Source organism: Molothrus ater, chromosome 18 (genome assembly GCF_012460135.2).
Source record: "Molothrus ater isolate BHLD 08-10-18 breed brown headed cowbird chromosome 18, BPBGC_Mater_1.1, whole genome shotgun sequence".
NCBI classification, from domain to species: Eukaryota; Metazoa; Chordata; class Aves; order Passeriformes; family Icteridae; genus Molothrus; species Molothrus ater.
In genome coordinates this window covers 4,039,161-4,063,121 of record NC_050495.2, presented here as the reverse complement: position 1 = coordinate 4,063,121, position 23,961 = coordinate 4,039,161, and the positions used below count along the sequence as shown (strand labels likewise).

The 23,961-nt window shown below is 55.1% G+C and overlaps 1 protein-coding gene across 2 annotated transcripts; it reads right to left on the bottom strand.

Moving 5' to 3' along the window:
• Positions 1-396: 396 nt before the first annotated feature.
• WSCD2 (WSC domain containing 2) lies at positions 397-23,494 on the bottom strand. Of its 2 annotated transcripts, none has more exons than XM_036393339.2 (9): positions 23,238-23,494; positions 13,914-14,828; positions 11,074-11,188; positions 9,916-10,100; positions 9,036-9,157; positions 7,929-8,103; positions 6,370-6,534; positions 4,437-4,637; positions 397-1,973 (listed from the first exon to the last, which is right to left on the bottom strand). In XM_036393339.2, the coding sequence occupies exons 2-9, from the start codon at positions 14,287-14,289 to the stop codon at positions 1,621-1,623; spliced, it is 1,692 nt and encodes a 563-aa protein (XP_036249232.1). In that variant the 5' UTR covers positions 14,290-14,828; positions 23,238-23,494; the 3' UTR covers positions 397-1,620. The 2 variants fall into 2 exon arrangements, with proteins under 2 accessions (XP_036249232.1, XP_036249234.1); XM_036393341.2 differs by lacking the exon at positions 23,238-23,494 and adding an exon at positions 22,420-22,730.
• Between the last annotated feature and the right edge of the window lie 467 nt (positions 23,495-23,961).

The window sequence follows — 23,961 nt, the reverse complement described above, 5'->3', positions numbered from 1 at the left end:
AAATGGATTAATGGGATTAAAGGGGAGAGGAGCTGTTCTCCCTTTGCTCCCACAGCCCTTGTCTGGGATGAGTTGGGAGTGCTCAGGTGGTCCCACGAACACACAGGGAGGCAGAGCAGTAACGAAACCTCTCCTTTAATTGCTGGGTTACCCTGAGGGTTTGTTCTGACATGACAAACCCGGGGCTGCCACGAGCAAAGAGGAGTGGGCTCAGCTCCAATCCCACTGCCATGAATCCCAAAAAAACCTCCAGCTGTGTGTCAAGGGAAGAGTTAAAGAGTTAAAAAAGAGTTAAAAAGAGTTAAAAATGGGGCAGCTGCTCCCTCTGATAGCAATCCCCCACCTCCTTCAAAAAGAAAAAAACAAGGAGCAGCCCAGCTCTGCTCCACACACACATTAGAAAAATAGATTTTTATTGAAATTCTCCTTTTTCCTCCAGGGGGTTTTCTTCTCTCTTGGAATAGAGACCAAGCAGGGTCTCTGGGTTCGACCTGTGCCTGCATTTCTATCAGGATCAAGAGTTAAAAGCCAACTGGTGAATCTCCAACTCTAGAAAAGGCTGCGTACAATATATGGCTTTTGCACCTACATCCAAGGGGTTTTGCGAGTTGGGAGTATTGGGGAGCTCGTTTGGGACAAAGCCAGGATGGGGAGGGTGGCGTGGGATGAGGGGACAGCCAGGGACCACATGCAGCTGTGCACAAAGCCAGCCGGGAAATCGGCACATTCCCGGTGTGTGGGATCCTTTGGTTTGGCTTTGGGACACCCCAAAGCTCAGCCCCAGGGTTTGCTCCCCACGGGGGTTGGGTGCAGTGTGGACCCTGCTTCTATTCCCCTAAACTGCTCCTGGCCCCCCAGAAGTGCTCCTGAGGGGATGATCTGGCTCACGGGCTCTGAAACAAGGCCTGGATGAGCTCGTGGGTCCCAGCAGCTCAGGGAAATCTTCCCCCTCTGGAGCTGCATCCACAAGGAAGGGGAGCTTCCAGCTGTCGCCTGCACTGGTGGGGGTCATGGGCCCCCGCAAGGGCTGGAGCAGCAACTTTGCCTGGTGCTGTGGCTGGGGAATTCCAGGGAATTCTCAGGGAGCCACAGGATGGCTCCATGGGCCACCGCCACCAGGACTGGGGACATTGCACAGCATGGCCTTGCCATCCCGTAACCTCAGGCAGGATCCGCGAGAGTGCCACACCCTTGGTCCATCCTCCCTTGGGAAGGCTGAAGATTCCATCCAAGGACAAGTGGAATCCTTGCAGGGCTGGGATTTTGGGGACACCCAGCCCAAGGAGCTCAGCTCTGGGTGCACCAGAGCCTGAGCAGCTTGATGTCCCCAGGAGAGCATGAGGGGACACAAACATCCCGCTGCCCTTCCCAGGAGGGCTGGGGCAGCCAGAACAGGAGCAGGGGACCCCGAGGGAAGCAGGGAGGGCACCCGTGTCCCCAGGTTGGCCAAAAAAAAAAGCTCAGCAGTGGCTGGGGACCTGCGGCGGCTCATGCAGGGAGTGACCGACAGCTACAGCAGCACATGGAGGGTTAAAAGAGGAGCCACCCACTGGGTGGAATTAGGCAGAATCTGGGAGGACAGAGCCACCCCTGGGCACCATCCCCCCGCTGTGGTCACCATCATCTGGGGTAATAATCCTCGGGGACCCCCGAGAGGTTGCGGAGCTTCAGGGCGGCGTCCACGGTGCGGATGTAGCCGCTGATGGCCTTCCTCATCTCGGCCGTGTAGGGGTCGTACTCCAGCTTCCTCAGCCCCGAGCGCTTGAAGTTGCCATCCTTCTGTCCCTCCACACACAGCAGCCTGTCCTCACAGGCCGTGACACCCAGCAGGGCCACCATCCTCTGCAGCTGCACGAAGAGGTCGCGTTTGAGGTCCTCGAAGTGCACCACCAGCACCTTCTTGCCGTAGCGCAGCCAGTCCAGAGTGTGGGTTGCCCACCACGGGGCATAATTGGCCACAAATTCCGGCCATTCTGGGGGGAAAAAAAAAGGAGAAGGGGATGTGTGTTGGGATTTCAGCCAGTTAGAGAAAATGTCAGAGCCCAGGACATTCCTCTGGCTGCCCTGGAGGACTCGGGACCCTGGCAGGGGGCTTGGAGACCTTGGCATGGAGTCAAAGACACCTGTGCCTTTGATTTTAACCCATGGAAAAAACTACCAGCTTTGTATGAAGATGTACAAGCCACAGGAATTTGAGTAGAGTGATAGTGACTTTATCACAGATTGAAAAATGTAGAATTTTGGGGGTTTTAGAATAGGGGTTCAGGAGGCAAGATGAAGGAATCTGGGCGTGTTCTGTCTTTCTCCTTCTTCTTCTTAGCCTCCATCTTCTGCTGTAATGGTGGCATTTTTGGATTGCTTTAGAGACAAACTCTCTAATATAGGTGATAGGTATTAGAAAATTATAATGGTAAATAATGTACAGGAAGTTTTTAGTATAAAAGATAACACTGTCCTGAAGGCGGTCAGTGTGCCACGGACTGACTTGCTAGACAGACCTCAGCAGGTCAGAAAAGGAATGTTACAGATAACAGAAAATAAACAACTTTGAAAACCACTGCCAAAGAATCCTGACTCCTTCTTTGATCTCAGGGCTGGGAAAAGAGGCTTTCTAACACCTCGGGGTCATCTTGACCACAGAGACTCCGAGAAGAAAACGACCCAGATTCGTGAAGAAGAAGGTGCAAAAAAGACACCTAACCCACGCCCAAAATCCTCCATCTTGGCTCCCATATATCACCATATACTAAATCCCCAAATCTAAGTTTTTTCACACACTTCTAACCAACTCCACACCCATAATCCCAGTGCTGTTAATCAATTTTGGAAGCCCCGGGTCAAATGCAGTGTTCTCTGGGGGTCTGTGCCTTTCGGCACAGAAAGTTTAAAATTCTCAGCATCCAGGGTTCCAACAGATGTGAGTGGATGTTCCCTGTGTCCTCTCCCATCCCTGCGGGAACATCTCAATTAACCTTCTGGCTAATTGATCCTGCCATTCAAATCAGGTGGTGAGAGGGATGATGAGACACCGATAATCAGCCGCCTCTCTCCTGGCAGCGCTGCATTAAAGCTCCAGGCATCTCCCTCTTCCTCGTGTCCTCCCCACAAAACCAAGGCCTGATTAACAGCTGGACTGGGTTAAATTCCCTGAGGAATCGTTAACCACAGGATGTGTTCCATTAAACAGATCCAGGACAATTCACCTTGTGTAATCACAGCACATAAAACTTTGCTTTGGAGCCGCTCCAGGGACGTTGTAAAATTAATGCCACGGAACCAAACAGGGGTTTGGCCTCTGCAGGGCTGGGAATGGGCTGGGAGAAATGGGAGAACACCCCCTCAGCACTGGGGGTGAGGCTGGAGAGAGGGCCCGGGGGTTTTTTTCCCAAATTTGCCCCAAAATTAGTTCTTGGGAGAAGAAAATAATTTGGAGAGCTGGGCTGCAGGGAAGGCTAGGAATGGGACCCTCAAGCTCCGTGTTCAGGAGCCTCTCCAGCTGGGAATGGGGTCCCCAACCATGCAATGGAAAATCTCAATCTTTCCCAGTAGTGGTTAATTAACCTGACAATTAACCCTAATTACTCCACACATCTCTGGAAAGAATTTGGTGATGTATTTGAAGTGCCTCCAAACAAGGCTGTGCTAGCATGGTCCCCTCTGGATCTTCCCTCCCCTTCAGACACAAAGCCTGGGACAGGCTGGGGAGGGGGTTGGGATTGGGAAGGCTCAGGAGGCTCCCTGTGATGCTGGGATACCAATCCTGGCTCTGTCCACAAATGGATGGGGGAAAAAATCAACCAAGAGGCTCTGTGCCACCACAGTGAGGGCAGTGCCAGCCCAGAGACACTGGCTGAGGAAGTGGGTGACACCACACCCCGCTGGTTTTATGGGATGGGGAGAGCAGGGCTGGGCTGTGCCGGCCAGCACTGTGAGCACATGGAGATAACGAAATCCAGGCACATCCCAGCCACAGCAGCCAAAGCTCCCCTTAAATAAACTCGGAATTAAGGGTAGCAGATGTTCAATCAAGCTAAACATTTTAACTCTTTCCAATGAAGTCAATCCCACAACAGCAATTTGGAAATTGCTGTAATTAAGCAGCCTCTGGCACGCGCCTGTGCGTGGGAAAGGTGGTGGCTGGGGAGCAGCTGGACACATGGAAATAACACCTGGAAACCACAGGGATGGGCTGGGGACTGGAGATGCCCATCCCTGCCTGGTCCTGCTGTCCTGTTCCATCCCTTCCCCTCTTATCCCACCCAACACAGGAACCCACAACCAAGAGGCGACGGTTACACCAAGAACTGTCCCCAAAATGGTGGCACAGCCCAAGATTTCCCCCATGCACACCCAACTCCAGCTCTGCTGGGCTTTCCCAAGCAATTCCCAGCTCCAGCAGCCGGGCTGGAGCTCTCCCAGAGGGTTCCCTGCCCTACCTTTGCCCTTCCAGTGGGCGTGGGCGGCGAAGCCTATGTGGCCCCCGTACTTGCGGTTGAACTCGGCCATCAGGGCCTTGTAGGGGTTGCGGATGAGGAGGATGGCAGAGTCAAAGGACTCGATCTCCTTCTGCCCGCTCTCGTGGGTCTTGATGCAAATGGTCCTCCCACTCCTCCAGTGGTCCCGCTCGCCCTTGAATCCTGCCCGGATAGAGCTGGGATTAGTGGGAGTAACAGGGAGCTGGGAAATGGGCTCAGCCTGGGGAAAAGGAGGCTCAGGGGGGACCTTCTGGGTCTGCACAACTCCCTGACAGGAGGGGACAGCCAGGGGGAGTTGGGCTCTGCTCCCAGGGGAAACCAGACAGGATTAAAGGAAATGGCCTCAGGCTGTGCTGGCAAGGTTTGGATGGGATATAAAAGAAAATATCCCCACCCAAAAGATGATCAATCCCTGGCACAGCTGCCCGGGGCAGTGATGGAGCTCCCATCCCTGCAGGGATTTAAATGCCGTGTGGATGTGGCACTTGGGGACGTGGTGGCCTTGGCAGTGCTGGGGGAACAGTTGGATTCAGCCTCAGAAGGCTTTTCCAACCCAAAGGATCCCAGGGTTCCATGAAAGGGAGCATCACAGGGATATCAGGTTGCAAAATCCAGTTGGATGATGAAAGCAGCTGGGGCGTGAAGGAGGATTTGCATCCCTCTCCCAGATGGAAATCATTTATTTTCCCATGTTATGAGTCTCATAAAATTGATGAGTGGGTGGCTCACAGGAACAGGGGCCTCTCAGGGTGACATCTCCCTGGCCACACTCAGCTCTTGTGCCTGTTCTGAGGGGTCAAGGGCAGATTTAATGGCTATAACCGCCCTGAGCACAGCTGAAACCTCTCCCAGTAATCACAGAATCACAGAATAATGAGGTTGGAAGAGACCTCTAATAAATAAAGAAGGGAAATCCTTGTGCCTGTGGGGCTGCAGATCAGCCCAAGGTGGGGGTGATGCCGTGGGGGGTCCAGAGAGGGGACCCTGCACTGAGCATGGGGCTGAGCCAGCATCAATCCCAGCCCCTGGAATGCACCTGGAGAGGGGGATAAGCTGGAAGGAGCTGTATTCCATCAATTAGAGAGGTGTAATTGGCTCTCAGCAGTGGATAAATCTGCTGGTTGCCTGGATACCTCCTGGCCCCTCCAACAGGGAATGAACACGGAGCCCACGCTCGTGTGGCTCAGCAAAACCCAGCCAAGGCTTTTCCCAGTGCTGCTGCCTTCCCTGGGATGCTGCTGCACCCTGGGGGCTGGGACAGTGCTCCCTCACTGAGCATCTCCCTCCTGCAAGGCTGGATTTGGCAGGAATTGGGAAGGAATGTCAGGAAAATTTAGGGGATTTAGGGAATAGTCTGGGTACAGACCCCACCAACCACATGGCACAGATACAGATCCCAACTCCACCACAGCTGAGCAGGGACGGAGAATTTCCTCTCAAAGCCACAAAAAGTGAAGGAGCGACAGGAGAAACCTTCAAGGTGTCCAGGTGAAACTGTTGTGAGTGGTTCTAAACTGGGGGAGCTGAGAATGGGGCTGGGTTATTAGAACCAGAATCCCCAAATGCTTTGGGTTGGAGAGGACCTTACAGCTCCTCTCATTCCAACCTCCTTGGAAAGGGACACCTTCCACTATCCCAGGTTGCTCCAAGCCCTGTCCAGCCTGGCCTTGGGCACTCCCAGGGATGGAGCAGCCACAGCTGCTCTGGGCTGGTCCCTGCCAGGACCTCCCCACCCTCCCAGGGAGGAGCTCCCTCACCAGGACACTCCACCCCAAACCACCCCATGGAGCAGCAGCACTCACGCCCAGCCCTGCTCCGCCCTTCCTGCAGCCCCTGGGATGTCACCAGGACTGTCCCCAGCTGGGGTGGCACCCCAGGAGTGCCCTCCCCTCACCTTTGTTGTACAGGGAGCCATCAAAGTAGTAGCTGCCGGTGTAGAAGCCGGTGGCCAACTCGATCAGGTGCCGGGCCCAGGTGTTCCCAGCTCCAGGGAAACTGGCCAGGGCCACCAACTGCTTGGCACGGCTGGGCAGGAACCTCCTGTCCATGCAGCGGTTGTCTGCAGGGAGACACGTCAGGAATGTGTCACGGAAATCTGCTCGTCCCACTGGGATGTCTGAGGAAACGCTGCCTCTCCCGGGAAAACCTTGGGGAAGGGGCTGGGCCTGGAATAGGGGCCCTGCCTAAGGCTTAGAGGGACATCCCAAAGGGTTCTGGACACCTCAAAGAGTCCCAAACACCCAAAAAGTCCTAAGAGGATTTTTCCCAAGAGTTCTCTGTCATTCCCAGCTCTGTGTGCTTAGGGAAGAGTGACTAACAGGGATTCCTGTGCCAAGAAACGCTCCTGCTTTTTGGATGAATCAATGAACAGCATTTCCAGCACAGCCCCAAACACCAAAGGATTGTGACAAGACTGACCCAAAACCACCCGAATTTGGGTCCTCACTTGCTCCCTTCAGCCCTTTCCTCTCCCAGGAACGGTTTTCCTTTCTCCCAGTGCTTCCCTGGCTCACTGCTCTCTCAGGAATGTTCTGCCTGGTCACAGCCTTTTTCCACCCCACTTTTTTTTTCCCTGGAGCTTGTCTGGATAGCAGACTCCCGTGGGATCACAGAGAGGTGGGGAAACCCTGGGAAGGAGGAATCCTGCCAGAGGCAGAATCTGCTGTGCCCTGCAGCTGAGCCAGGCCGCAGCCACAGCTCACCAGGGGAGCGCTGATTTCCCAGGGGAATTAAAACCCGCTCATTTTTAATGGGATCCTCACACTGAGGTTGTTGGTAATGATTAGGATGAGTATTGCAATTAGAAAAATAGTAGGCAAGTGAGGAATTTGGTGATGTAAGGGTTTGAGGCAAATCATGCTGCAAATTGCAGGATAGATCACGATACAAACAGTGCCATAGGGAAGAAGGTGAGTGAGTAGAAGTCTCCCTTCTGCCACAGACACATTTTATGAAAAATCCTTTCCTTAGGATTTTTTTCTCCTGAGAAGCTGAGAGGCCTCAGGAACAGAATGTAAAAAATGGTTATCTGCTGCTGTGGAATGCAACAGGTGCATCTGGGATTGGTCTCATGTGGTTGTTTCTAATTAATGGCCAATCACAGCCCAGCTGGCTCGGACAGAGAGTCCGAGCCACAAGCCTTTGTTATCATTTTTTCTTTTTCTATTCCTAGCTAGCCTTCTGATGAAATCCTTTCTTCTATTCTTTTAGTATAGTTTTAATATAATATATATCATAAAATAACAAATCAAGCCTTCTGAAACATGGAGTCAGATCCTCGTCTCTCCCCTCATCCTCGGACCCCTGTGAACACGGTCACACCCTTCTACTCACTCAAAATTCCCATCATTTTTAACCCGATGGGAATTTTGACCTTTATAATGAATTTTCATCCTCAGAAGGAGAGCGAAAATTCATTCTTTTTGGCGGGGTAAAGGTGGGGGAGAAGCTCACCCTGCACTTGTGTCTGGTAGACCAGCAGGAAGTCGGCGGAGCCGCAGCTCTCGAACTCCTCGGCGGCGCATTTGTGGGCGCAGAGCTGCTCGTCCTCGCGCTCGTGCAGCGGGAACAGCGTGCTGGGGAAGCCGCAGCGGCACGTGGTGCCCGCCAGCGCTGCCAGCGGGAATTCCTGCCGGGATGGGCAGAGGGAACGGCGCTGGCACCGCCCCCCAGCCGCGGCAGGGCCTTCGCGCCCCTGCACCCGCCCTTGCCGGGCAGCGTGGGGTGGTCTGTAGCATCCTTGCAGAACATTCCAGAACATTCCAGCACCCTTCCAGACCATTACAGCATCATTCCAATTCCAACATCCTTCCAGAACATTCCAGAACATTCCAGCATCCTTCCAGACCATTACAGCATCACTCCAATGTCCTTCCAGACCATTCCAGCATCATTCCAATTCCAACATCCTTCCAGAGCATCCCAACATCATTCCAGACCATTCCAGCATCATTCCGATCCCAGCATCATTCCAGACCACTCCAGCATCATTCCAATCCCAGCACCATTCCAGACAATTTCCAGCATCATTCCAGACCATTCCAACATCATTCCAGACCATTTCCAGCATCCTTCCAATCCCAGCATCATTCCAGACCATTCCAGCGTCCTTCCAACTCCAGCATCTTTCACCTAATTTCTAACATCCTTCCAGCCCATTTCCAGCATCCTTCCAGACCATTCCACCATCCTTCGAATCCCAGCATCATTCCAGACCACTTCCAGCATCCTTCCAGCCCACTCCAGCATCCACCCTCCATCAGTTCCCAACCTTTCCCCCCTGCCCAGAGGCACTGTGCCCCAGGATGAGACCCCTGGACAGAGCAGGACCCCATGAGGCTCCTTTAAATGCTTCTTCCAACCTAAACTCTAATTCTGGGATGCTCATTCCCAAACTCTCCCAGGGCTGCTGCTGGCTCCACTCCCTCCCGTGGCAGGGACACAAATCCATTTATCCCTTTTTTTGATAAATGATGTTCCTAAACTGGGTTCAGATCTCCCGGTGTGACTCTGATGATGATGATGATGGAAACAAAGAAGAAGAGGAGTTTATCCCAGTACCTTCTCTGTGCAGAAATCCACACATTTATCCACGGACATGTTGAGCATGAGCTGGCTGGCGGGCAGGGCAATGGAGACATTTTCCGGCCGGCGGAAGCACCCCCGGAATATTGCGCTTCCATCTGGGAGAGAGAGACAGAGACAGGTCCCAGTGTCACTCCAAAAATGACACTGCTGCCACTCTGTGTGACACGGCATTCCCAACTGCTCCAGCGGCTCCTGGCCCCTCCAGCAGTGCAGTCACAATCAGAGCAAAACCCCAGAGGCAAAGTCAGGATATTTTATTTTCCTGGCTGTTTTTATCAGCTCCATGATCCCAGGGATGGAGCAGGGGCAGGGCCAGGGAGGAAAGCGGGGCCAGGTTTGGTCAGGCCTGGAATCCCATCCCTGGTCCTTGGAACCCTCAGCCCCTTGTGCACTCCTGGTTGTTGCCATCCTCTTTCCCATTCCTTGGATATGAGGAAAGGTGAGCAGGGAATGTGGGTGATTATAGAGCTGCCTAATTGGGAGCCAAACAAGGGAGCACCCTCAGCCTTGCCTGGAATTCCCACACATCCTTCATCCTGCAGCACACGCAGGAGACACTGACGGTCCTGTTTGGCCATGGGGAAAGAAACCTCCACCCAAAGCCTCCCAAAATTCCCTGAATCCCAGCAGGAGTCCTTGAGGCTCCTCATTCCACCCAACCCCAGCCAGCAGCATTCCCCACAAGGAGATTCCTGATGTTTGCAGCAGCAAAACCACCCCAGGACTCAAGAACCGCTCTCCAAAAACCTCCATGGAGCCACAACCTGGCTCGGGAATGCCAGGATCACCCCTCCAGCACCAAGAGAATTCCCCCCCCATCCCAGGGCTGAGCTGGGGTCAGCCCCCAACTTACACCTGCGGGCGGATTCCTGGGCCAGCTCCAGGCGGTAGATGGAGAGCCGGTTGATCCCGCCGCAGGTGTTGCTCCGCTCTCCCTTGCACTCCATGTTGCACTCGGACTCGCTGGCGTTGGATGCCTGGATCTTGTGCCCGCAGTAGCACTCGGCCCCGAATTCCAGCCCCGCGTACAGGTACCCCCTGCCCAGGGGAAACGGGGTCTCAGCACATCCCCCCTGGCTCCAGCGGTGTTGGGAGGAGCATTGCTGCTTTTCTGGGATCAGCAGTGCACCCCAGGGATTCCTTCTTGGGTTAGTGATCCTTTTAGGGCACTTCCAACTGAAAATATCCTATCCTATCCTATTCTAACCTACCCTATCCTATCCATTCCATTCCATGGAGCATTCCTGCTTATGGCCAGTGCTGGGATCAGCAGTGCATCCCAGGGATTTGTTTTTGGGCTAATGATCCTTTTAGGGCACTTCCAACTGAAAATATCCTATCCTATCCTATCCATTATTCCATCCCATTCTGCAAGTCTTTCCTATCCTATCCTATCCTATCCTATCCTATCCTATCCTATCCTATCCTATCCTATCCAATCCAATATTCCATCCATTCTGCAATTCTTTCCTATCCTATCCTATCCTATCCTTATTCTTTCCTAGTCTGTTCTATCCTATTACTCCACTCCATTCCATTCTATCTCCTATCCTACCCTATTTTCCTATCATATCCTAATCCATCATATAATATAATATCAGATAATTTAATTCCATTCCATCCATTCCATCCATTCCATTCCATTCCATTCCATTCCATTCCATTCCATTCCATTCCATTCCATTCCATATTCCTGCTTATGGCCAGTGCTGGGATCAGCAGTGCCTCCCAGTTAATGGGAGGTTTTTGGGTTAATGATCCTTTAAGGGCACTTGCCACTGAAAATATCCCATCCCATCCTATCCTATCCCATCCTATCCTATCCCATCCTATCCTATGAAAGGATTGATGGAGCCAGTGCACAGGGATTCATGGAGATGGTGGGAAAAGATTGATGGAGCTGGCGTGCAGGAATTGGGAGGGACAGTGTGCAAGGCTTCATGGAGATGGCGGGAAAGGATTGCTGGAGATGGGGTGCTGGGATTCATGGAGGCCCTGTCCCTGTCCCCACCTCTCGGCGCAGTTGTCCTGGCAGCGGAACACCGTCATCTTCTTGTAGTCGAAGAAGGACATCCCGCGCAGGGTCCTCTGCCGGGTGTTGTCCTCGTAGCAGCCGATGTACCGGGCTGGGGACACACAGGGGACAGGGTCACACCTCACTGATCCCACCCCGCTTGGGTTTTTTCCTGAATAGGGATGTGCAGCAGCATTCCCTGTTTGTTTGCTTTGGAAACTCTGGGTCCAAACCAGGCAGGGGCACCTTCCACTATCCCAGGGTGCTCCAAGCCCTGTCCAGCCTGGCCTTGGACAGTTTCAGCCACAGCTTCTCTGGGCGCCCTGTGCCAGAGCCTGCCCATCCTCACAGGAAGGAATTTCTTTCACTGTGCCACTCCAATTCCAAGCCACACTCTGGGATAACACTTTTCACCTCCCCCCTGCTTTCCACACTTCCGTGGGGTCCCTGAGCCACCTCACCCCATCCATGGTGGCACAGACCCCCCCATTCCCAATTATCCCAGCACAGCACAGACCCCACCAGTGCTGGAGCCACCTTCCCAAGCCAGCCTGGAGGCCAAAGAGGAGGAAGATGGAGAGAAATGTCCCAGGTAACTCCAACTAGCAGAGCCATCACTCCCAGTTATTCCACACAGCATTCCCACAGGGATGAGCAGGTCCTGGCAGGTCAGAGGATTCCAGTGGGTGTGGGATGGCTCCAGACATTTGCACAGATCCAGTGACTGATGTGCATTACCTTCAACCCAGTGCTCCTGACATATGCGTGCTGCCACTTATTGGGAAGCCAGCTGGAATAATTAGGGACAGACAAGGACATGAGAGAAGGAGGAGGGTGGGACTGGCAGTTTGTAGGGAGAGGTGGGCACCTCCAGGAGGAATTTTGGAGCCTGTTGGAAACACAGCTGCGAGCAGACACACACATCCGCCCAGTGATCGTCATTAAATTCCCCAAGCACCCCATTTTTCCCAGAGCTGGGAATACAGGGATGGCTCCAGCTCCCTGCCTGGGGTGGCTGCTCCCTGCATCCTCATGGAATTGCTTGGTTGTGTATCACAGGTGGGAATGGCTGGGCTTGTCCAGGGAGGCACCAGAGATGGATGTGGCTGAGGGCTGGGGTCTGTTCCTGCTTCCCTTGGCTTCACTGCCTAAAAATCCACCCTGGCTGGAGGCAGGAGATGCCCCTTCCCACAGGGATTTGCATTCCCATGGGGATGAGGCCATTCCCTGGCAGGCAGGGCTGTTCTCCACCCACACCTTCACCTGACACTGCCGAGAGAGGGAGGAAGAGGAGGAAGAGGAGGAAGAGGGAGCTGCACATCACACTCTAAAGCAGAGCTGATTTTTGGAGCAGAATTCCCTCTGGAATGATTTCACGTGGCAGAGCCTCCACAACCACCTCGTTAAGCTGTCCCCACTTAATTACCAACACCATTAAATCCACCTGTTCCTGCCAGATATCCCAGTGCTCCAGAGGAGCAGGGAAGCGAGGGCAGCTCTGCCAGCCACACCAGGAACACCGGGCACGTGAGATTCCTCAAGCTGCTGAATTTCTCTCCACACCATCCCACTCAGGAGCAGCCAAGATGCTCCAAGGGGAAAAAAATATTCCCAGAGCAGCTGGGAGCAGATAAACCCAGGAATCCCAAGCCCAGCATCCCATCCCTGCTGGCAGTGCTGGATGAGGTTAATCTTGGAGCACCTGGCACATATGGCCTGGGACATGGACACTGCTTGGGGTCTTTATAGGGACAGACAGCCTGGGCTCAGGGACCATCTGCTGAGGCTGCACTGAAGTCAGTTTGCATTAAGAGAGAGACCAAAACACCCCAGAGACCCCTCAGAGCGGGGTCACAACGGGGGAACCCCTTCAGCTCCTTTTAGCAGGACAAGATCCCGTGAGCATCACTTTTCCTTTGGCTTCCATGCCTGGACCATGCATCATTCCTGGAATGAACAAACCACGTCCTGCTGGAGGAGGAGGAGGAGGAGGAGGAGGAGGAGGAGGAGGAGGAGGAGGAGGAGGAGGAGGAGCCCTCCATGCCCTGGGAGCAGTCCAGGTTGGGGGGATCAAGCCTGGACCCCTGGGAAAGCCCCATTTTGCTGTGGGTTTGGGGTTTCCTGCTGGAGTCCAGCCACCCAAATCCCACAGAATGCACAGGTCTGGCTGCCTTCAGGATAAATAAATGCCATTTTAAAAATCAGTGGGAATCATTCCATTTTCTTATCTTTGATCATTAATAATGAATCCACTTGACAAGACCCCAGCCAGGCAGGGATCTCCTGGCTCCAGGGGCCACAGCCCAGCCCTGTCTACACTTCCATGGGAATCACAGCCAGCCCCTGCCTCGACACAACACCCACACAAACCTGGATTTTGGGTTGATTCAGGCCAACAGAATGAAAACTGAATTTGGCCCCTGGCAGAGCCAAAGGGTGGGAGGAAGATGGGGCACAGCTGCCACCCCCAAAATCGCCTGTAACAGCAAGGGGGGGGCTCGGTGATGAACCAGGGGGAAAGAGTGAAGATGGAAAAATAAAAGCACATTATTGGCACTTGGGGAGGGAGGAGAGGAAAGAAGGAGGGAGAAGATCCTTCTGGAAATATTCTCTGGGCTGATGTTCTCCAGAGTGGGATGCTGCTCCCCAGAGCATCCCCGTGGGATGGGGGAAGAAAACCTCAGTGCTCCAGCAGCGCGTGCATGTGGTTTATAAATTAATAAATAAACAAATAAATAATTACACATTTCCTGGGCGGGAATTGTGGTCCTGTCTAGCCCAGACACCACTTCCCCAACTCGTGATGCCCCCATGGAGAGGCAGAAGCAGGGACCCACCTCTGTCCTCCTCCTTCTCGCGGCCGCTCCTGCCCCGGAGCGCCCGGCTCCGGGGGCCGCCGTTATCCCGGGATTTTCCCCTGTCCGACGGCTCCTTGGAGGTGCTTTTGAACCAGGGCCCGTGTCGTCGGCCCCCCGCCGGCATCGTGGCCGCCGCCTTGAAGCCGCGGCTGAGCTGCATTACCCCCAGGTAGGGCAGCCCCGGCCCCTCGGCGGCCGCGGGGCTGCGAGGGCTCCCCGGCACCGTGGGCTCCCCGGAGAAACCGGAGTGCAGGAAAACCAAGCTCCCCGCCGCCAGGTACAGAGCCAGCAGAGTGAAGAAACGCACGGGTTTGCGCCGAAAATACCGCTGGAGTTTCAGCAAAAGCTTGGCCATAGCGTCTTCATCCCTTCCGCGGCAGCCGGCGCCGCGGGGAAGCTGCTCTGCGGCTCCGGGGATGCTCCGAGGATGGGATTATCCCGCCCTGGCTCGGAGGTGAATCCCGGCGAGCAAATGGGGTGAGGGCTGCGGGGCGAGGTTGTGCAGAGCCGTTGCCCGACCCTAAAAAAGTCTTGGAGTGCTGGGGAAGGTGGATTTTGAGTCCCCGCGTGGTGGCCGGGGTGTTCCAGCGCTGGCTGTCACCTCCAGCCCCGGGTTATTCTCCTGCCCGGCTGTGCCCCGGGGACTGCGCTGATGGAGGGATCATGTTAAGGAAATCGAGGTTTGGAGGTGATTTGAAAGCCGATCAGCTGCCGCAGCTCCTCGCTCCCGGCGGCACCGGCCCCGTCAGGCATCGCTGGAATGGGAACGGCCCCGCTGCCCTTTCAGACAAAGAATGGAAGGTGCCTGGACGCGCCTGGAGCCTGGAATGCTGCCTGCGAGCCTTTGTGTAAGGAAACCTCTTTCAGCTCACTCCCAGGGCAAGAAATCTCCACCTGCAAGTCAGAGAGAGAGAGGCGCACTCAGGAAAGCGTCCCGGGACACGGGAGGATGGTGGCCCTGTCCCTCCAGGCGGTGAGGAAGGCCACCTGTGGTCTTCATCACCTTCCAGCCCCGAGGAGGGGCAGTCCCACCTCTGCCAGGTGGGTAACTGGGTGCAGTGGGAGCGGTGCTGGTGGGGTGAGCCCAAATCCCAGAGCCTGCACGTCTCTGCCTTGTAGTGCAGGAGAGGTGCTCCAGGCTGGCTCTGGGACAGGGAAAATTTCCAGTTTCACACAATTTCACCCCCAGGAGGATGAGCTGTGCACACACACACACATTGCACCCCGGGATCCAAACATCTCTGCAGCAGCAGAGCCCAAGTGAAATCCATGCATGGGCAGTGCATAGGTATCCCAGTCAATATTCCAGCATCCCACAGGGGCAGGAGCACGACGTTGCTGGGTGTCCCTCCAGCTCCTCATGTCCCCAGGGACTGGAGAGTGCCATGACATCCTCTATCTTCCAGCCAGGAGCATCCCCTGGTGGCATTCCCACCCTGCCACCAGGATGGTGCTGTCCCAGGAGCACCAGGACCATCCCTGGTAGGCCTTGGCACGGGAAGGGCAGAGATGGGACAGTCCCCTCCAGCCCCACCAGGATGGATTTCCCTATAAATCCAGCTGGATTTCTCTCCTTCCAACCCCCCCCCCCCCCCCCCAGCTATGGAAGATTTGCTCCAGCCTTTCCTGGGAAAATGCCACGTGGGAAATGCCCCTGCTGACACATCCGAGTGCCCAGGGTGTGCTGCCTGTCACGGTCTCCTCTTATTTTAGGAAAGGAGACGGAAATAAATGGAAAGACAAAGTGCCATTAGTTTAATGGCCTCTATGTTCCTGCCATCTGTCTTCAGTTGATTAAATAAAAAATATTGGTGGAACATATGGCATGAATTATACATCAATATTTTAATTTGGTTTCCCAGAGTGGTTATTCAGATACCTCTGGCTCTGCCACGGGAATTTTGTGGAGCTCAGGGCTGGAGAGGCTGGGGCAGAGCAGTGGAAGGGCACAACCCCTAACCAGCCCTCCCCAACACAGCTGGAGTAAAGGCTGAGTAACCTCGGAGTAGCAGCAGTTTGGGTTTTCCATGTGCAGGATGTGGCACCAGCATGGTCATGCTGGCAGAGCAGCCCCCAGCCCGGTGGTCCCGGGGGTGTTTGGCCGCTCCCCTGCACTTCCTGACCAGGAATTCTGGCTCTCCCTTCTCCAGAACAAATCCTCCTTCCCGGGGTTGCGATGGGAGCTGGGTTCGGGGTGGTTTGGGGAGCAAAGGGAGCGTCCCCAGGGCTGTCCCTGCTCCCCAGTGTCCCCAGTGCCACCTCGCCTCCTCCCCTCCCTGGGCGCTGCCAGGCTCTGGCACAGAATATAAAGAAGGGGCTTAAATTACTCTCATTAAGCCATCTGGAGCTCATCCTTCTCCATCATGAACTGCGGAGTCACAGGTCAATTACTGCGCATTTGCATATATTCCATTAATGCTTCTGCTAATTGTCTGGAGCAGATAATGGGCTCAGCTCCGGGCTCCCGGGGGCGGCAGGCGGGGCCGGCACCAGTGCTCCCAGTACGGACACAAGCGCTCCCAGTATCAGCTGGGACGGGCGGCATCGGGAGCTGAGGGCTGCAGGAGCCACCGAGAGCGCCATTCCCTGCATCCCACCAGCGCTCTCTGGGCTTTAAGGATGGATCCACCCCGTGCAGCAGCGCTGGGGTGAAGGAGTGGCCACCCCTGGTCCCCCACCGCCACCGCCACGGTGTCCCCAGGGGTCCCATCCTGTCCCCGACCCCGCTGTGCTCGGTGCCAGCCCAGCCCGCGGCGTGGCCGGGGGACAGTGGTGACACACTTTGCCATCCAAGCTAATGAAGCAAACGGGGACAGTCCCCAGCCAGCGCAATGCAGCGGCCTCAGCCTGGCCTCCCCGCGGCTGCTTGGATGGAAAACTGCTGGGGCAGCAGGGAACAGGGAATTATCCAGCAGGGAATTACCTGCCAGCCCCCGCTCAGGTACGACCCGCTGTGATCCAGCCCCCTGCAGCATCCCAGGGGAGGGATCCAGCCCTGGGAGCTGCAGTGTTGGGAAAATCCCCCCCGGCTGGCAGTGCCAGGGTTGGGGAATCCCTCCCTGCCCCTCCAGAGCCAAAGCTCAGCGGTTTCCCAGGATGTGGGGCCAGCTGGGATCGGGGAATGGCTCCCTGCCTACATCCATCACCACACTCCCACCAGGAGCCAAAATCCTCATCCATCGATGGGACACCCGGCTCTGCCTCAGCATAATCCCACCAGGAGCCAAAATCCTCATCCATCGATGGGACACCCGGCTCTGCCTCAGCATAATCCCACCCGGAGCCAAAATCCTCATCCATCGATGGGACACCCGGCTCTGCCTCAGCATAATCCCACCAGGAGCCAAAATCCTCATCCCAGCCCCGGGATACCCGGCTCAGCATCACTCCACACCCAACCCACCTCCCTGAGCAGTGTCAGCTGTCCCCAGGGTGAGGAAATCCTCGATAATTTGCCAGCTTTACCTAGGTTTATCCATCCCTCTGCGCCTGGAGAGGTGGGAACAGGTCCGGGAGCGGCGGGAGCGGGATGAGTGAAGGGCCCATCAATTATGGATTTGGGGCTTGTCTTCAAATTGCTCTGCAATTATTGAGCCCCAAGGTTCACTGGTCTTCAGGCGCCACCTCCCAAACACCCTCACGTGGCTCCCCCCGGCCGGGAGAACAAAGGGCCCATTAAAACCAGCAAATTAACCACCACCAGAATTCCATTAGGAGGAGAAGGCCACGGGAATATCCAATTTCACCCCCTCATTAACATTTCTTATCACAGGGACGGGGAGAGAATAGGGCTGGCAAGCAGAGGGGCGGTGACATCAGCGGGGTGACCCCACGGGAGGGCTGTGACGCAGGGACTGACCTCAGTCCCACGCTGCAGGACGTGGGGACAGCAGGTTCTGCACCCCTCTGGGCACCCTGGGAATGCTGGAATGCCTCTGCCAAGCCTGGAATTGCAGGGAAGGACACAGGGGATGGGGTAAAAGAGCCCAATCCACGGGGTGCAGGATGTATGGGACACAGGGCATGGAGGTCCCCTGGACATGCTGTCACTAAAAGCCACCGACCTGGGTGCAGGGACCACCAGAAATCCCCGTGTGCCTCCATCCCAGAGCAGCTCCTGCAGCTCCACATCCTCCCCAGCACCAAACAGGGACACCAGTCCAACCCCCAGGGACACCAGCACAAACCCCCAGTGACACTGGGCACCCTGGGCACTGCCATCCCTCAAACCCTTCAGCCTCCATGCCCCAGTGCCAGCCTGGAATTGCTGCCCAGGCGGAGTTTGGGCAGCCCAAATTCCAGGTGGAGCTGCCCATCCTCTTTTCCAGCCCTGTGGAAATGGATTTTCACCCTTTTCCACCTGTTAAGGAAGCAGCAAATGAGATGCATGGGGCTGAATTTAAACCCCATTGTGGCTGGGAATGAAGCTGAGATAAACCAGGATTATCCCATCCCAGCAGGGCAGACCTGGAGCATCCAGAACCTTCCAGTGCCTCTCCCAGGGGCCAGCCGAGCACAGGGAGCTGTCAGTCGCCCTCAAACGAAAGCCCAGTTTATTTGTTCAGCTTCTCTCTGCCTTCATTTTGCTGAGAAATGGATTCGTGCCTCCTCTACGCTGGGGAAGCCTTAAAAGCAGCTGAGTCAGCAGCTTCCAGACTCATCCCAGGAAGCTGCACTGGGATCAGATCCTCATCCTCAAGGGTGAGACACTTCCCAGGCCTGGGCTTCCCTGTGGAGCCACTAAATCCCCTCCACAGGCCAAACCAGCCAGAGATGCAAAGGAAAAACCTCTCATTGGGGAATTATTGGCTCAGTTTGAAGATCCAGGGCAGGATTTGCCCATCTGCTGGTGGGTTTTTGTGGGGGATTTCCATTTTGTGGGGTTTGCAAATCCTCCTCCTTGCTGGGAATCCACGGAGGAGTTTGGACTGGAATTAAGGAGATGGTTTTGCTTATGGATGAAAACTGATTTTGAAATATTCTGGAGATTTATTGGTGCCCTCAGCACTTTCCCAGGGCATGAGGCACCGAGATCCAGAGGGATCCAGATCCAGGATCCATTTGGGGGTTGCCCCAGACTAATTGATTAAGGTCTAAAAGGCTCCTCTGAAATGAGGTCGTGCTAATTGCACAAGCTCCTCTCAGTGCTCCCTGTGCTCTCCAGAGGACAGAGCCCACAGGGCATCAGCCCCGTTTCTGCCAGGGCTGAGCTATAAATAAACCCAGGAACATCAGGATGGATCCTGCCCTGGCTTATTCCAGTCACTGGACAGAGCTGCACGAGCCCAGGGCCTGCAGCCTGGCCCAGAAAGGCAATTTTGTTTAATCAAGTTATTTAAGGAAGCTTAACCCCATTTTTAATTATGACATTGAGCTGCCTGGCATTGCAAATTCCCAGACCTCGACCTAAGGGATGCTGATTCCTGCCCAAGGGATGCTGATCCCCACCCTGAGGATGCCGATTCCTGCCCAAACCCCACATCCATGGGCTGGCACGGGATGGGATCACCATGATGGTGGTGGGAATTTGCTCTAGGACAGGTGAGACACTCCCAAAACCAATCCTAGCTGGGATGAGGAGGCTGCTCCAGCCCCCAGAAGCAAAGAAATGTTGTTCCCTCCAGGCCACTAATTCCCAGGTAATCCCATCTCCATGGCTCTGCTCTTTTCCTTGGGTATTCTCCTCCACAATGGCCCAAGTGGAGCTGAAAATGGGGAGTTTTTACTTCACGTTCTGCTCCTCCACCCACAATTCCATCAAAGCCAGTTCCAGGTTCTTGGAGGCTGAATTCCCCTCACAAGTGTGAAAAGCAGCTCATAAAGAAAAATGGTTTAAGTCATGAATCATTTAAAAAGCACCCGGCACTGCCGAAGGCAGGGAAGGAAATAGGGGAGGAAATCGCTGTGGATTGCAGAGATTGGGGCAGGGAGAGGGGCCAGGGAATGTGGGATGATGGAAATGAGGTAGCACAGTGGGGATCCAGCTGATCCCCTCCCAGCATCGTTATGATTTTCATTAATTAATTAATCTGCAGCAACCCCGGGGGTGTGGGTGATCCAGTTCTCTCCAGCAGCGTTATCCCATCTGCCCTGGGTATTTGGGGTGGGGCTGTGGAAGGAGCAGGAAACTCCCTCCTTTGGGATCAGGGTCATTAAATTTGGGCGCAGGATCCCAACCTTCCCCCACCACATCCCTGCCAGCTTCCAGCATCCCTCCCTGGGCATTCCTGCTGCCGGCATCAGCCCCATCCCTGCATCCAAGGCTGAGAAACCTCCACTTCCCCGTTAATTCCCTGTTTTTGGGTGACACACACGGTGGTATTTGGGAGAGGCCACCCCAGACTGCGGGGTCTCAGCGACACCCAGGGATGCTCCCAGACTCCCTCTCCCATTCCTTCCCACCCTCCCGACACTCAAGCCCTTGGAAAAGGTGATGTAATTCCTTCGGAGGACGCTGAGTGTCTGTGTCAGGCTTTAACCTAAGCAGTTTTCATGTCTCGGGTTCGGGGGGGTTTCATGCCCAGCCTGCAAAATCCAGGCACGGTTTTCAATCAGGCTTGGGGAGCCGGGATGTGCATCCCAGGGAGGGAGCCGGGAGGAGGAGGAGGAGGGGGGCGGGAGGAAGGCCGGGGCTGTTCCCCAGGGAAGCACAGCTGGATCCCAGCCAGCTGCTGGCTCAGCAAAGCTCCCCCCAGACGGAGCTGCCTGAATCCCGGAGGAGAAGGAGGTTTAGGACACACGGGATGGACTTTTCCAGAGGCAGCGCCGGGGCTGGAGCCACCCCCGGGGGATGCACGGCCCTCCCTGCGCTGCTCATCCTCCCCAAATCCTCTGCCCACTCCATCCATGGTGACCTGCACGTCCCTGTGGCTGTGGGGAAGCATTCCTGAGCTGCAGCTGCCAGCACATCCCGAGCTGACAGCTTCTGATTCCAGGGAAAGCCGGGATGCTGCTGTTTTCCCTCCTTGTGCTAAACGAGGAGCAACAGCAGCAGCCAAAGGCTTTCATCCCGAGGTTTGGAGCACCGGAGCCCAGTCCTGGCTCCAGGATTCATGGGGAGGCGATGAGAAACACCAAAAGGAGATTGTCCCAAGGGAAATCCAGGTGCACCCAGCTGGACATGCCTAAATCCCATCCCAATGGGATCCATGGGGACCATCGGGGGGGATTTGGGAAGTGACCCCTCGTGGGTGCAGCTCAGCCCCACAAAAACCTCTTCCCATGGGAGCACCCAGCACATCCAGCCCAGGATGGAGCCCCCAAGGACTGCCCAGGTAGGGAAGAGCAGAATCCAATCTCCCCACAAATCCCACGCTCAGGTCTGCTCCATGGAGATTCGCCTCAGCCCTCGTTAATCTGGGATTACAGCAGCACTGGGGCAATTAACTAACGAGCTTTTCCAGCAGCAGACAATGCCTGCACAGCCCACAGACATTAATGGAGTGAGAAGGAGGATTTCGTGCAACACTTCCCTCAAAACCTCCTTCCCCAGGAGAGCTGATTCCTTCCTTTCCCCTCATCCAGGGAGGGATCTGCCATTCCCATGGATGCTGCAGGCTCATCCCTCAGCCTGGGGCAGATCCTCCTGTCCCACACTCCTTCCCCAGCCCCAGGAGGGGCTCCTGGCTCCAGAGAGAGCCAACACATTGGGAGGGACAAATTCCCATCCCAGAGCTGCCTGCTCTGCTCAGTCGGTCCCTGCTGGTCCAAGGGGGGTGGGAGAAGCAGAGATTTTTCCCAGGATCTGGACTGAGCTGGGGATGGTGTTGAACGCTCCTGGATCCTGCCTCAGCCATGGGAATTGTGACTCTGGGTGGGAGCCTGGAGCTGCTGAGGCTTGGCCCAGCTGCCCATGGGGAAAAGATCCCCCAGGAAGAATGAAGCTTTTATCTGGGAGGAAAAATCCATCCCCAAATCCCCTTGGGGAATCAGGGGTTCCCATCTGCCAGCATCCCAAACATCAAGGACCCTAAAGGACAGGGACATTCACATGGATGAGCCCCACTGGACCCAGGCACCTGCAGCCCTGATGCTGCAGCTGGACTTGGGTCTTTCAGCACCAGGATTTGGGAAAGGCATCCCAAAAACCAGAGCAAAACTCCCTGGGGAATTCTCCTTGGGCCTAATACCTGCTAATAATATGTGGAATATTATAATGTAATGTATATAAAAACCATGGTAGGGGCTAATAACATAGAAAATAGAATAATAAATATAAAACCATAGTGTCTGCTAATAGTATATTAAATAGATGTAATATAATCTGTACAAAACCACAATAATTGCTAGTAATATCTATAATGTAATAATATACACTAAAAAGCCCAACAAATGCTAACAAATCCTGTCTTGGAGGAGCCCCTGGAGCTCAACAGCTTTGGATGTTCCAAAGGAGAGCTCTTTGCCAAGGCCAGGGAAGGGACAGCCCCTCATGAAGGATAATTCCCAGCTAAATTCCCAGAGGAAGGAAGCATACAGCACTCACCAGATGAGCAGGTGCAGTGGGCCAGGGCCAGGCAGGGTAGGGGCACCCCGGGGCTGTAATTCCCAGGGCCAGGCTGGGATTCCCAGCTCTGGATTGCCAGGAAAGTTTCTTTAATCCTGCCTTGACGGAGGCCGGGGTTTACAGGGCTCAGCTCAAGGTTACCTTCACGCCGTTCTGCAACTGCCTCTGCTCTCCCTGCTCATCTTTATGTTAAATTATTCCCCGAAGTTGCCAGCATGGATGTGGGAAGAGGAAAATAAACAGGGGAGAGGCTTCTGGCAGGATTACGTTCCCTTATGTTCCTTATTTCCCCGGCGGAGATGTTCCTGCACAAAGTCTGGGAAGGAGGATGAGGATGAGGAGAGCTCTCTCCTGCCTGGCTCCCTCAGCGAGGCAAAACCCTTCCCAAACCAGCGGAAACCAGCGAAAAATCCCTGCCTTGCCGGGATGAGGCGGGAGCCATCAACTCCCGCAGAGCCGGGGGGGGACCCGGTGCCCCCCAAGTTCCCGCAGCCGCAGCCGCCGCTTCCCAGGCGCAATTCCCGGCGGGCCGGGCTCCTGCCGACCCCCGCTCGCGGAGCTCCCTGGTCCTTTTTAAAAATTTTATTTTGCGCAGGGGATCTGGGGAGTGGGGGTAGTGTTGTTTGTTTTCTCCTCTTATTTTTTTCGGTTGTTAATTTGGGCTTTTTTTCTTTTTTTTTTTTTTTTTTTTTTATCATCCCTTAACCCCGGTTTCAATGCTCTCCCCGCACCGGCAGCTCCTCTGCCCCCTCCCCCGAGCCCTTTTTCCTCCCCCGCCTCCTCCTCCTCCTCCTCACCGTCCCCGGGCCCTGCTCCCGGCCGCCGCCGCCGCCGCTCCATCCCTCGCTCCATCCATCCCTCGCTGCCTCCATCCGGGAGCGGCGGGGCCGGGGGGGCTCCGGGCGCTGCCCGCGGCCCGGCCCCGCTGCCGGGGGGGCTCTGACGGTGCCGGTACCGCCCGGGAGAGGTTCCGGTGATGCCGGTGCCGGCCGAGGAGAGCCCAGCCCGGCCCGGCGGCTGCCGCTCGGCTCTGCCCGCAGCCGCTGCCGGGCGCCGCTTCTTAACGTCTCCATCCAGCGGCTCCGCTCCCTCCGCCGGCTGCCGGCCTTAACCCCTTCCCTCCCGCCGCCCCGGCGGGACATATATATATATATATATAATTTTTTTTAATTTTTTTAAAATTTATTTCTTGTTTTCGCTGTTTTTCAGGGATGCGGCAGCGCCGGGAAGCAGCTCTCGGGTGGCCCCGGCCGCGCTGCTGCGCCCAAAGCGAGGGATGCTGAGGATCGCGATCCCCCCCCGGGAATCCGGGTCCATCCTCCCGGCACCCGGGACCGGCCCGAGGATTATTGAATGGAGGCAGCAAGGATTAAACCTACATTTAAAGTATAAATTAAAAAAAAAATATATAGATAAACGCATTCATTCCATATATAGCTACATATATAAATGTAAATACATTATGTGTATATATTTATTATAAAGTATATATTATAATATATTTAATATTATAAAGTATAA

Bases quoted from the DNA above. Each gene is read 5' to 3' on its own strand.
- WSCD2 (XM_036393339.2), bottom strand. From the start codon at position 14,289: ATGGCCAAGCTTTTGCTGAAACTCCAGCGGTATTTTCGGCGCAAACCC. The intron at 6,535-7,928 runs GTGAGCTTCTCC...GTCTCCCTGCAG, and splicing joins CTACCAGACACAAGTGCAGG to ACAACCGCTGCATGGACAGG. The intron at 4,638-6,369 runs GTGAGGGGAGGG...CTATCCGGGCAG, and splicing joins TGGCTCCCTGTACAACAAAG to GATTCAAGGGCGAGCGGGAC.